The sequence below is a fragment of the Ranitomeya variabilis genome, chromosome 6 (assembly GCF_051348905.1).
Source record: "Ranitomeya variabilis isolate aRanVar5 chromosome 6, aRanVar5.hap1, whole genome shotgun sequence".
NCBI classification, from domain to species: Eukaryota; Metazoa; Chordata; class Amphibia; order Anura; family Dendrobatidae; genus Ranitomeya; species Ranitomeya variabilis.
Window position 1 is genome coordinate 30,811,742 of NC_135237.1, and position 13,346 is coordinate 30,825,087.

The 13,346-nt window shown below is 43.2% G+C and overlaps 1 protein-coding gene across 2 annotated transcripts in view; it reads left to right on the forward strand.

Annotated features, from left to right (window-relative positions):
- LOC143783383 (protachykinin-1-like) overlaps window positions 1-11,760 on the forward strand; it is a 38,090-nt gene extending 26,330 nt beyond the window's left edge. The window contains exon 6 of one of the 2 annotated variants that reach the window (XR_013217141.1): window positions 11,612-11,736. Coding sequence is in view for 1 of the 2 variants with exons in the window: in XM_077271796.1 (XP_077127911.1) it covers window positions 11,612-11,661 (50 nt within the window). In the remaining variant the exon portion in view is untranslated. Of the gene's footprint in view, window positions 1-11,611 lie in introns of both variants that reach the window. The other variant, XM_077271796.1, reaches the window with a different exon arrangement.
- The last annotated feature ends 1,586 nt before the right edge of the window (window positions 11,761-13,346 follow it).

Here is a 13,346-nt window from a genome sequence, read left to right on the forward strand (position 1 = left end):
ACCAGAGTCTCATGTAGTGTGAGCTGAACTGGAGAGCTGGAGATCGTGGAACTTTCGGGTGTGCCGGTGTACATGGCAGACTGAGAGACGGTTGGAGACGGTATTGTTTCCGCCGGTGCCCTAGATGCAATATTTCCGCCTACAAAACTGGTGATTCCCTGACCCTGACTGCTTTTGGCTGGCAAAGAAACCTGCACAGATACTGCCGGTGGTGCGGAAAATGGTGGCCTTACAGTGACGGAAGGGATGTTGCGTTGCTGACTAGCTTCATTGGCCGAGGGTGCTACAACCTTAAGGGACGTTTGGTAGTTAGTCCAGGCTTGAAAATGCATGGTGGTTAAGTGTCTATGCATGCAACTAGTATTGAGACTTTTCAGATTCTGACCTCTGCTTAAGCTAGTAGAACATTTTTGACAGATGACTTTGCGCTGATCAATTGGATGTTGTTTAAAAAAATGCCAGACTGCACTCTTCCTAGCATCGGATCCCTTTTCAGGGATTGCAGACTGAGCTTTAACCGGATGGCAACGCTGTGCTCCAACAGGTTTTGGCTTTGACACGCGTTTTGGGCCAGATAGGGGCCCGGCAGATGGAACCTGTTGCGATGTTGATGCCTGCTGCGGCCCCTCCTCCACCTCCGCTTCTGAACTACTGCCGCCTGCACCCTGTTCCCCCAATGGCTGCCAATCGGGGTCAACAACCGGGTCATCTATTACCTCCTCTTCGAGCTCGTGTGCAACTTCGTCTGTGTCACTGTGTCGGTCTGTAGTATAGCATTCGTGGCGGGGCAACATAGTCTCATCAGGGTCTGATTGTGGATCTGTACCCTGAGAGGGCAATGTGGTGGTCTGAGTCAAAGGAGCAGCATAGTACTCTGGCTGTGGCTGTGCATCAGTGCACTCCATGTCAGAATCTACTTGTAATGGGCATGGCCTGTTAAGTGTTTCACTTTCTAAGCCAGGGACGGTATGTGTAAAGAGCTCCATGGAGTGACCCGTTGTGTCGCCTGCTGCATCCTTCTCTCTTGTTGTAGTTTTTGCTGAGGAGGACAAGGAAGCGACTTGTCCCTGACCGTGAACATCCACAAGCGACGCGCTGCTTTTACATTTACCAGTTTCAGAAGAGGAGGCAAAAGAGCTAGAGGCTGAGTCTGCAATGTAAGCCAAAACTTGCTGTTGCTGCTCCGGCTTTAAAAGCGGTTTTCCTACTCCCAGAAAAGAGAGCGTTCGAGGCCTTGTGTAGCCAGACGACGAAACTGGCTCCACAGCTCCAGACTTAGGTGGAATATTTTTATCCCCATGACCACCTGATGCTCCACTACCACTACCATCATTACCAGCTGACAATGAACGCCCACGACGACCTCTTGCACCAGACTTCCTCATTGTTTTAAAAACTTAACCAAAGTAACTTTATTTGTTGCTGTCAAACAACTTACACGGTGAGCTATAACTTCAGTATGATTTCAATATCCCTTAACAGGTTGGTGAGACCACAAGGAAAATCAGGCACAATGTTACACACTCTGTTTTCTGTGGCACAAAATCACAGAGATGACACACACGCAGGACTGTCACTCAAGCACTAATGTCAATATTATTCTCCCACCTAATTTTTTTTTTTTTTTTTTTTCTCAGGGAGACTTTAGAAACCAAATAAGATAAAATGTTTTTTTCAGGGACAATTTAGAAACCAAATATTAATAAAAAAAATAAAAAAATAAAATAGCCTTTCTATGGCCCACAATTAGAGAGAGAGAGGTGGCACACCCAGGAGTCAAGACTGGCACACAAGCTGAAAGGGCAATATTACTCTCCCACTGTTTTTTTATGTATTTTTTTTTTTCAGGGAGACTTTAGAAACCAAATAATATTAAACAAAGCAAAAAAATAAATAGGCTTTCTATGGCCCACAATTAGAGAGAGAGAGGTGGCACACCCAGGAGTCAAGACTGGCACACAAGCTGAAAGGGCAATATTACTCTCCCACTGTTTTTTTATGTATTTTTTTTTTTCAGGGAGACTTTAGAAACCAAATAATATTAAAAAAAGCAAAAAAATAAATAGGCTTTCTATGGCCCACAATTAGAGAGAGAGAGGTGGCACACCCAGGAGTCAAGACTGGCACACAAGCTGAAAGGGCAATATTACTCTCCCACTGTTTTTTTATGTATTTTTTTTTTTTCAGGGAGACTTTAGAAACCAAATAATATTAAACAAAGCAAAAAAATAAATAGGCTTTCTATGGCCCACAATTAGAGAGAGAGAGGTGGCACACCCAGGAGTCAAGACTGGCACACAAGCTGAAAGGGCAATATTACTCTCCCACTGTTTTTTTATGTATTTTTTTTTTTTTCAGGGAGACTTTAGAAACCAAATAATATTAAAAAAAGCAAAAAAATAAATAGGCTTTCTATGGCCCACAATTAGAGAGAGAGAGGTGGCACACCCAGGAGTCAAGACTGGCACACAAGCTGAAAGGGCAATATTACTCTCCCACTGTTTTTTTATGTATTTTTTTTTTTTTTCAGGGAGACTTTAGAAACCAAATATTAAACAAAGCAAAAAAATAAATAGGCTTTCTATGGCCCACAATTAGAGAGAGAGAGGTGGCACACCCAGGAGTCAAGACTGGCACACAAGCTGAAAGGGCAATATTACTCTCCCACTGTTTTTTTATGTATTTTTTTTTTTCAGGGAGACTTTAGAAACCAAATAATATTAAAAAAAAGCAAAAAAATAAATAGGCTTTCTATGGCCCACAATTAGAGAGAGAGAGGTGGCACACCCAGGAGTCAAGACTGGCACACAAGCTGAAAGGGCAATATTACTCTCCCACTGTTTTTTTATGTATTTTTTTTTTTTTTCACGGAGACTTTAGAAACCCAATAATATTAAAAAAAACAAAAAAATAAATAGGCTTTGTATGGCCCACTGAATGAGAGATGGCACACACAGGAGTGGCACACAAGCCCTGACTGAGGCCAATATTTTTCTCCCACTGATTGATGTAGTGTTTTTGTGTTGAGGTAGATTTTAGAACACAAATCAAGGAAAAAAATAAATAGGCTTTCTATGGCCCACTCAGTGAGAGATGGCACACACAGGGATGGCACTGTAGCAGAAATGTCAATCTTAATCTTCCACAAAAAAAAAACAAAAAAAAACAGGGACTGTCCTACAATTACTATCTCCCTGCAGTAATGTAAGCCAGGTATGGCAGGCAGCAATAGGAGTGGACTGATGCACAAATTAAATAAAAAGTGTGGACAAACAAAAAAGATAGCTGTGCAGAAAGGAAGGAACAAGAGGATATGTGCTTTGAAAAAAGCAGTTGGTTTGCACAGTGGCGTACACACAGCAATACAGCTATCACGGAGCCTTCTAGGGCAGCCCAATGAGCTACAGCGCTGAGGGAAAAAAAAAAAAAAAATAGCTTCCAGTGTCCCTGCACACCGAAGGTGGTGTTGGACAGTGGAAATCGCTACAGCACAAGCGGTTTGGTGGTTAATGGACCCTGCCTAACGCTCTCCCTGCTTCTGACGAAGCGGCAGCAACCTCTCCCTAAGCTCAGATCAGCAGCAGTAAGATGGCGGTCGGCGGGAACGCCCCTTTATAGCCCCTGTGACGCCGCAGACAGCAAGCCAATCACTGCAATGCCCTTCTCTAAGATGGTGGGGACCAGGACCTATGTCATCACGCTGCCCACACTCTGCGTTCACCTTCATTGGCTGAGAAATGGCGCTTTTCGCGTCATTGAAACGCGACTTTGGCCGACAAGCACAGGGGTCGGATCGGGTTTCATGAGACGCCGACTTAGCCAAAAGTCGGCGACTTTTGAAAATGAACGACCCGTTTCGCTCAACCCTACCTATTATCCTATAGAAAGCTAACAACTTATTGGACCTGATGACAAACTCAGCTCTCTCCCACGAGTGTTCATGGAAACTAGTGATCTGTAGATGTATGGATCTACATTAAATTCAACTTTCTCAATTTTTAACTGGTCATGCTGGAAAAATAAATAATCAAATGAGTTCATTAATTTAAAGAAGACAATCTTTCGACTTTGCTGTTGTAGGACTGAAGTTTAGTTTCATCTTTTGTATGAGAAAGTACAGAACAAGATAAAATTTTGAAGTTTGCTTTATATATTTAGTGTTGTTCTTTTGCAATCAAGAGCACATAGTTCACTGATAACACTGTATCTTAGTGTAGTCAGATCCCCTGTTAACTTGTCCCAGTGGTTTGTTCCACAATAATGCAGTAAGGCAGGATCAGACCATTACATCTGAGTAATGGGGGATTTGACTACACAGTGAAGTTAGTTATCTGAGAGCTCATTTCACTCCATTATTCTTCCTATTATAAAAAGCAACTGCATAAAGTATAATACCAAAAGTTTTCCTTAACCTGCTGTATATAATTATCTATTCTTCTGTGATAAGTAATTCTGTTGTTTAACCCCTTAGGACAAATTGATTTAACTGTCCATTCACACTGAGGTTTGCAAGAGTGGAAGGGGCTCAGGAGCTGAGCTCTCCCCACATGCAGTAATTGCTGGCTGCGTTACACAGCCGGCAAAGGTCTCTGACAGCAGTGGCCGGAGCTGAGCTCAGATTGCTGCTGTTAACCATTTAGTTGCTACTGCCAATCACTTTCATGACATGATTAAAGGGCACCAATAGGTTTCCATTGCAGCAGATGCCATCTGAAGGCTCCTGTCACTGCCATCTTGGTCGTCCTGTGAAGCTCAGCCACGGGATAAGCTCCATGGGCCACCATGATTATTCCTATATACTGCAATATTACCGTATTGCAATGTATAGAACTAGCAATCAAAGAATCACAGGTTTAAATCATCTGAACGGACTAAAAAATAAAGCAGAATATAAAATAAAGCTCTTGAAAAGATTTTTTTTTAAAGTTGCCAAAATAAAAATGTGTGAATCTCCTCTTTTACCCAGTTAAAAGTAAATAAAGATAAAATAAACATATTAATGAAAAAAAATTAAAATACCAAAATTGATGGGTTTTTTTTTTTTACTACTGCATCTCCTTAAAAATAATAATTGTGAATTGTCGGCTCACCACACAAAAAAATAAGCCCTCGCACTGCTGGAAAAGCAAAGACGTTGCGGATCTTGAAAAATGGAGATCCAAAATTTATAAAAAAAACAATGCTTCTTGGAAGAAGGGAGGGAAAAACAGAAGTGCTAAAATGAAAATTGGCTGAGAAGGGAAGGAGTTAAAGAGAACCTGTCATGATGAAAATGCCGTCTGCCCTGAGCTCAGCTGAATGATATATAGTTGTGATGGAAAAGTTTGTATAACTTTTTCTACTGTATAACATTTTAATCTTTGCTTATTTGGGTTTAGTAGTCCAGTAGGCGGGCCTGCTTAGTGATTGACAGCTGTTCCAGATAGATTTTGACTGAATGGGTCCGCCTACTGGACTCCTAAGCCCAGAATGAGTTTATTAGATTGCTAATTCTAATAAATATGTATCCACAATCTGATATATTTTTCTGCTCAGCTAATACTCTGAAGCATGGTGCCTGCAGATTGGACGGCATTCTCAGCGTTTTTTATACTCTTCAGTATAATGGTTCTCAGTACTGTTTATTTTGTCAAAGTTCCGTATATATATACTGTATATTATCTCTACCCATTATCCAATCACGTTCTGTATCCTGCCTCATTTTTTTACACCCACTCTTATTTGGGACTATTGTGTTCATAATTTCCTGGAGTTGCTGGGACCATAAATGATCCAGAAATAAGCCAGACCTGGTCCCAAACAAATCACCAATTTCACCAATAACGTCTAATTAAAAAAAAAAAAAAAAACTTAAATTCTGCTCTAAGAATTGATTTTCTTTTGTCATAGACTTGGCAGAGAATGGAGAGAGGAGGTACCATTGTCCGCCATATCATAGATGTCTGCACACTTACCTTTCCGTTAAAGGACTCCTTTTCTAATTTTTGCCTTATCAGGACATGCTGGTAAAACTCTCAACAGGCTGCAATTCCCATCACGACCACTGAGTGGCCACAAATAGAGACATAGAGTGTAAACATCTCCCAGCAGAGTATCACAAAATGACATTTGTTTTTTAAAGCTCGCCATCCTGCTCCACTAATCTCAGGAAATGTCGCGCCAAGCTGTTTGATTGTTCGATCACCAGGTCATTCTGACCCGTAGCCAGGCTTTCCTTCATCGGGGCAAGGGATTATTTTTCTGACTTCATAGTGTATCTTATTACCCTGGATAAGGCAAAGTGATATGCCACCTATTGGCACTCAGAACATGGCACATGCCTCCTGTTGGCACCCAGAATGTGGCACATACCTACTGTTGGCACTCAGAAAGTGGCCCATGCCTCCTGTTGGCACTCAGAAAGTGGCCCATGCCTCCTGTTGGCACTCAGAAAGTGGCCCATGCCTCCTGTTGGCACTCAGAAAGTGGCCCATGCCTCCTGTTGGCACTCAGAATGTGGCCCATGCCTCCTGTTGGCACTCAGAAAGTGGCACATGTCTCCTGTTATGACTCAGAATGTGGCACATGCCTCCTGTTATCACTGAGAATGTGGCCCATGCCTCCTGTTATCACTCAGAACTTGGCACATGCCTCCTGTTATCACTCAGAACTTGGCACATGCCTCCTGTTATCACTCAGAACGTGGCACATGCCTCCTGTTATCACTCAGAACTTGGCACATGCCTCCTGTTATCACTCAGAACTTGGCACATGCCTCCTGTTATCACTCAGAACTTGGCACATGCCTCCTGTTATCACTCAGAACTTGGCACATGCCTCCTGTTATCACTCAGAACTTGGCACATGCCTCCTGTTATCACTCAGAACGTGGCACATGCCTCCTGTTATCACTCAGAACTTGGCACATGCCTCCTGTTATCACTCAGAACGTGGCACATGCCTCCTATTATCACTCAGAACGTGGCACATGCCTCCTGTTATCACTCAGAATGTGGCCCATGCCTCCTGTTATCACTCAGAATGTGGCCCATGCCTCCTGTTATGACTCAGAATGTGGCCCATGCCTCCTGTTATCACTCAGAATGTGGCACATGCCTCCTGTTATCACTCAGAATGTGGCCCATGCCTCCTGTTATCACTCAGAACTTGGCACATACCTCATGTTATCACTCAGAATGTGGCCCATGCCTCCTGTTATCACTCAGAATGTGGCACATACCTCCTGTTATCACTCAGAATGTGGCACATGCCTCCTGTTATCACTCAGAATGTGGCACATGCCTCCTGTTATCACTCAGAACATGGCACATGCCTCCTGTTATCACTCAATGTGGCACATGCCTCCTGTTATCACTCAGAACGTGGTACATGCCTCCTATTATCACTCAGAATGTGGCCCATGCCTCCTGTTATCACTCAGAATGTGGCACATGTCTCCTGTTATCACTCAGAACGTGGCACATGCCTCCTGTTATCACTCAGAATGTGGCACATGCCTCCTGTTATCACTCAGAATGTGGCCCATGCCTCCTGTTATCACTCAGAATGTGGCACATGTCTCCTGTTATCACTCAGAACGTGGCACATGCCTCCTGTTATCACTGAGAATGTGGCACATGCCTCCTGTTATCACTCAGAACGTGGCACATGCCTCCTGTTATCACTGAGAATGTGGCACATGCCTCCTGTTATCACTCAGAACGTGGCACATGCCTCCTGTTATCACTCAGAACGTGGCACATGCCTCCTGTTATCACTCAGAATGTGGCACATGTCTCCTGTTATCACTCAGAACGTGGCACATGCCTCCTGTTATCACTCAGAACGTGGCACATGCCTCCTGTTATCACTCAGAACGTGGCACATGCCTCCTGTTATCACTGAGAACGTGGCACATGCCTCCTATTATCACTCAGAACGTGGCACATGCCTCCTGTTATCACTGAGAACGTGGCACATGCCTCCTGTTATCACTCAGAACGTGGCACATGCCTCCTGTTATCACTGAGAACGTGGCACATGCCTCCTGTTATCACTCAGAACGTGGCACATGCCTCCTATTATCACTCAGAACGTGGCACATGCCTCCTATTATCACCCAGAACGTGGCACATACCTCCTGTTATCACTCAGAATGTGGCACATGCCTCCTGTTATCACTGAGAATGTGGCACATGCCTCCTGTTATCACTCAGAATGTGGCACATGCCTCCTGTTATCACTCAGAACGTGGCACATACCTCCTGTTTGCCTCTCCCCCAGCTATTCACCCTTTATTATGCATCTACAGTTTCCAGCCGCTCCTTTCCGTTCAGCACCGCACCCCTCGGAGGGCCCTTTTTCCTTCCCCCTCGCTTGTTTCTGACTCTGCCACCATTAGCCTTTATACCTGCTCTCCGGGTTTTCACCTGCTCTTCCCATCTACATACAATCAGCTCCTCTCCAGTATAATTCTCAGCAATCAATATTTCCTTCACCCGTCCTAAATAATGGCCAGATAAGAGATTTCTGATCCGTCCCCTCCTCATGGCTGATTATGCCGGGATTCCCAGCGGTGGATGTGCTGCAGGTAGACGTCGCTCGCAGGTCATCCTGCCTTCACCCCTATAATGACATTCCCTCCGGGGGATCATTAGTTAGCGCTGTGCCTTATGCCGGCTCTCAGAGCGATGGAGCAGATACATAACCTCTGCGCTGAGGATAATTACATTTCCTCCTACTTTTACAGTCAGTAGATTTTTTTCTGCACAATGAATCAGTGATGGACAGTAATGATTATCTAATGACAGCAGGGAAACAACGCACCCGACAATATTTACCGCCAGCACCTAACTTATGGCAGTTTTGGTCTGAGCGAGGATCCTCCAAGCGAAACAATGGCGCTTTATTTTTGCAATGGTTCCCTATGGTGGGCGGATGCCTATACCCAAAAGTTGTCAGTGGGGGTCTGGGCGCTAAGACCCCAGCCGATTGCTACATAAATGGGCAGAGTTGCTGAGCCGGACACTGCGCCCCTGAGCTGCGCTGCTTCGTAGCCGAGCGCCCCTGCCCCTTTTTTTCAGCGATTGGTGGGAGTCTCAGCTCCCGGACCCCACTGATCGAAACTTATGACATCTATTTGAAAATGATCATTACTAGAGATGAGCGAGTCTCCCAAAATTCATTTCTGGCAGATTCGATTTAGTAGGAATAAAATTGGATCTGAATCGCATAAAACAATCATTATGTCCGGACCCCAAAGCATGATAAATGGAGGACCGGGAAGGGGTTAAAAAAATAATAAAATATTATATGATACCCCCCTGTCGTAGGTGCTGCACTTCAGATCGGTCTGTGGTCTGAATCCTCAGGCACCCCCCCACGGTCACACCAATGACGTGCATCACCCCCCCCCCCCACGGTCAATTAAGGCAAGACCATGAGGAACCTCGTCAGCACCAGAGGATCCGGACCAAAGAGCGACACCTTGTAATGTAGCCATCTTCCCATAATGTACCCGTCCAACTATGAAGCGGAATATTCTTGGCATTGCCCGTGCCGCCTGGGTGTCACTGCCTATGTCGCCCTCTGTAGAGCCCATGTGAACAGGCTTTACCAGGCAGGGAAATCATTCAATGACCCCATGGCGGAGTCCGCACCTGTTCTTACTCCCAGACGCAGAAAAAGGTAATTTTCCAAAACAACACTAAAAATAAAGTCATATAAAATTCTAGATCCGCCCTCCCCTCCCCCGTCATACAGTAACAGGTGCGTTGTGGAGCCATTCAAAGAGGACGACAAACCCGAAGGAAACGTGACTCAGACGTAATGGATCCTATTACCGTAATGAATCCTGCAAATGCAAAACACAACTAAATCTCCGGGATATGGAAACGAAGCGTCATCATCATCCTGGAATGAAAAGTTTTGTAACTTTTTATCAGACTTTATTAAATCATTAACAATTTTCAAGATTCTGCTGCAGCCAGTGAAAAATTACTTGTAGTTTGTCAGAGACCGGAAACATCAATGGAGCTAATCTGTTTTTATTTTATTTTTTTGCAATGGAGGATTCACTACAATTGTATCCAGGCTTAAAAAAAATCTGAGGCCGAAACATTTCACCTGCACTGATACATTGTAACAAAGTATTTCATATCTATCTAATATCTATATGTCCTGCTTCATAGCTATCTGTCTTATGAATATCTCACTATTTACTGCATCTATTGCACATCTATCTATCTATCTATCTATCTATCTATCTATTATCTATCTATCTATCTATCTATCTATTATCTATCTATCTATCTATCTATCTATCTATTATCTATCTATCTATCTATCACCTATTATCTATCTATCTATCTATCTATCTATTATCTATCTATCTATCTATCTATCTATCTATCTATCTATCTGTCTATTATCCATCTATTATCTATCTATCTATCTATCTATCTATCTATCTATCTATCACCTATTATCTATCTATCTATCTATCTATCTATCTATCTATCTATCTATCTATCTATCTGTCTATTATCCATCTATTATCTATCTATTATCTATCTATCTATCTATCTATCTATCTATCTATCTATTATCTATCACCTATTATCTATCTATTATCTATCCATTATCTATCTTTCTATCTATCTATTATCTCTCTATTTATTATCTATCAATTATCTTTTATCTATCTATCTATCTATCTATCATCTATCTATTATCTACTGTCAGCATTTGATATTCACTGATACGAAAAAATCTTTAAAATGGTCAAGAATTGTGTTTGGACAATTTGTAGTTCTTTATCTTTACCATCAATGTAAACCGCCTGCTCAGTTTTTTCTATTCCAAAAATGTTTTAACCTTTCTGTGCCAGGTCCACTTTTGTCTATATCGCAACATTTTGTGGGATTATTAAAAAAGCGAAGGGTCTACACGGTTCAGAATCCAGAATTAGTGCCGAACTCGCCTACACCCTGTATGGCACCACATGTCATATGTGTGGAGATATATGTGCATCCATAAGGTGCTTCATGGCACAAATGCAGCATGGAGGCACATAGGTGATATAGGGGTACATAGGGGTATGGAGGTTATATGGTGGTGTATGGAGGCACATAGGGTTATAGAGGTACATAGGGGTATGGGGCACTACATTATACAGATATTTGTCTGTGGTAGAATAGCAGCTTATATTAGTCTTGTCTCATAAACCAGATATATCGCTTATCCTCAGGATGAATGATATCTGTATGATAATGCGCTGTGACGTCCACAGATCACAGGGGTCCCAAAGTCATGGTCTCACAGGCTCAATATCTCTTCATTCATCCAGGGGACTGTGGACTTTCACTCTTGGGGTCGATGAAAGCACTCAGACCCAGTGATCATATATTTATCATCTGCCTAGTGGATATATGACAAGTTTCATCACGGCCAGGGCCACTCTTTTACTAGTATGGCAGCCATACACGGCCAGGGTTGCTGTATGTCGGCTTCGTGTAACTCCTGGTTATTACCTATATTGCATTTGTATAAACCCCAAGATTGCATCGAATTAGAGCAGCCCCCCAAAAGGTTAAACATTGCCTTTAATCTTCATCACTACTTTCTTTTTCAGAATCAGAAGACAGAAATACTGAGTACGAGTCCGTCAGAAGACGTAAATGATCAGCGCCTGCCATCGTGTGATAGACGTGTACAATGGACAGTGGTGTCCAGATCGGGATAGTAGCAGAACCCGTGTCCAATAAAGTATTTATTCTCTACACCCGGCACTGAGTCGTTCTTACATCGAAATCGATATATTATAAGGGTTTGTTATACCGGACCCAACAGGGAGGTCCCAGGAGCACCGGAAGTATTTAATGCAATAGCTATGGGATTATCAGGTGTTAGTGAGATTTATGGGCGACCTTGAGAAGTCAGGACTGTTGGGACTTAAAATGACTTTTTACTGAGTTCTGAGAATATACAGGAACAAGTTCAATGAAGGAATAATTGAATTATCCCTTATCCCCAGAATAGCCGATAACGTGATGATCCCTGGGGCTCAACTGCTGGGACCCTCAACGATCCCGAGAAGAAGTGCACATGCTCTACCTCTGCTCCATTCATTGTCTATAGGACTGTCAGGTGACTTTGTGGTTCATCGATGTGTAGGAAGATCAATCTTGAGCAAGCCTAGATGGGTCCACCAGGGTCTTCTCTGCCATTACCTTAATAGTATCAAGTCATCAGTATCAAGTAATGCTCGGACTGGCTGTCGGTTCTCCCCACCCGAATGTGACAGCTGCATAGAAGTACATGCTGCCGCGCTCGGGTCGGGAGAGCTGCCTGTTGTGAATTCTGTTTTTGGCTCCCTCTGGTGGCTACTGGTGGTACTGGCTTACTTTTGTCTTTTGTTTCCAGTGCACCTGTTCCCATCAGGGTTTGGGAGTTTCCTATTTAGTCTGGCTTCTCAGTCACTCTAGTGCCGGCAATCAATGTTATCAGAGCACCTCTGTTGCTTGCTACCTGCTCCAAGTCTGCAATTCAGCTAAGTTGGATCTTTTGTATTTTTGTGTTTGTTTTGTCCAGCAAGCATTTATACACTCTTGCTGCTGGAAGCTCTAGTGATCTGAAATTACTACTCCGGTGTCATGAGTTGATATCGGAGTTAAAGTAATTTCAGGATGGCTGATTAGGGTTTTGAGGTGACCGCGAAGTCCTCTTTTGTATTTTCTGCTATCTAGTCAGAGGGCCTCTCTTTGCTGAACCTATATTCATACTGCGTACGTGTTTTCCTCTTACCTAACCGTTATTATATGTGGGGGGCTACTATCACTTTTGGGGTTTCCCTGGAGGCAAGTCAGGTCTGTGTATTCCTCTACTAGGGGTAGCGAGATCTCCGGCTGGTGCGAGACGTCTAGGGATAAAAACGTAGGCACGCCCCCCAGCTACTGTTATTTGTGTGTTAGGTTCAGCATCGCGGTCATCTGAGTTACCATCTTCCTAGAGCTAGTCCGTTTTTGCCTAAGTCCCTGCCATTGGGAACCATGACAGTATTGCCGGCCAAAATGTATTAAAGGTATTGGCTGAAGAAAGAGAGAAAAAAGAAGTTTCTGACACTTTTTTTTTTTTTTTTTTTACTCAGAAGTTCTGTCTAGCCATAATTTCAATCTGCTGTTTTTTTTTTTTTCTCTCCTCTTAATCCCTGAATGGCTCAGATCTCAGCTGTTGAGAAATGGATATCCAGAGTTTAGCTTCAAACCTGAATACTCTTGCCTCTAAAGTTCAAAATATCCAAGACTTTGTTATACATGCTCCTATGTCTGAACCCAAGATTCCTATACCTGAGTTTTTTTCTGGAGATA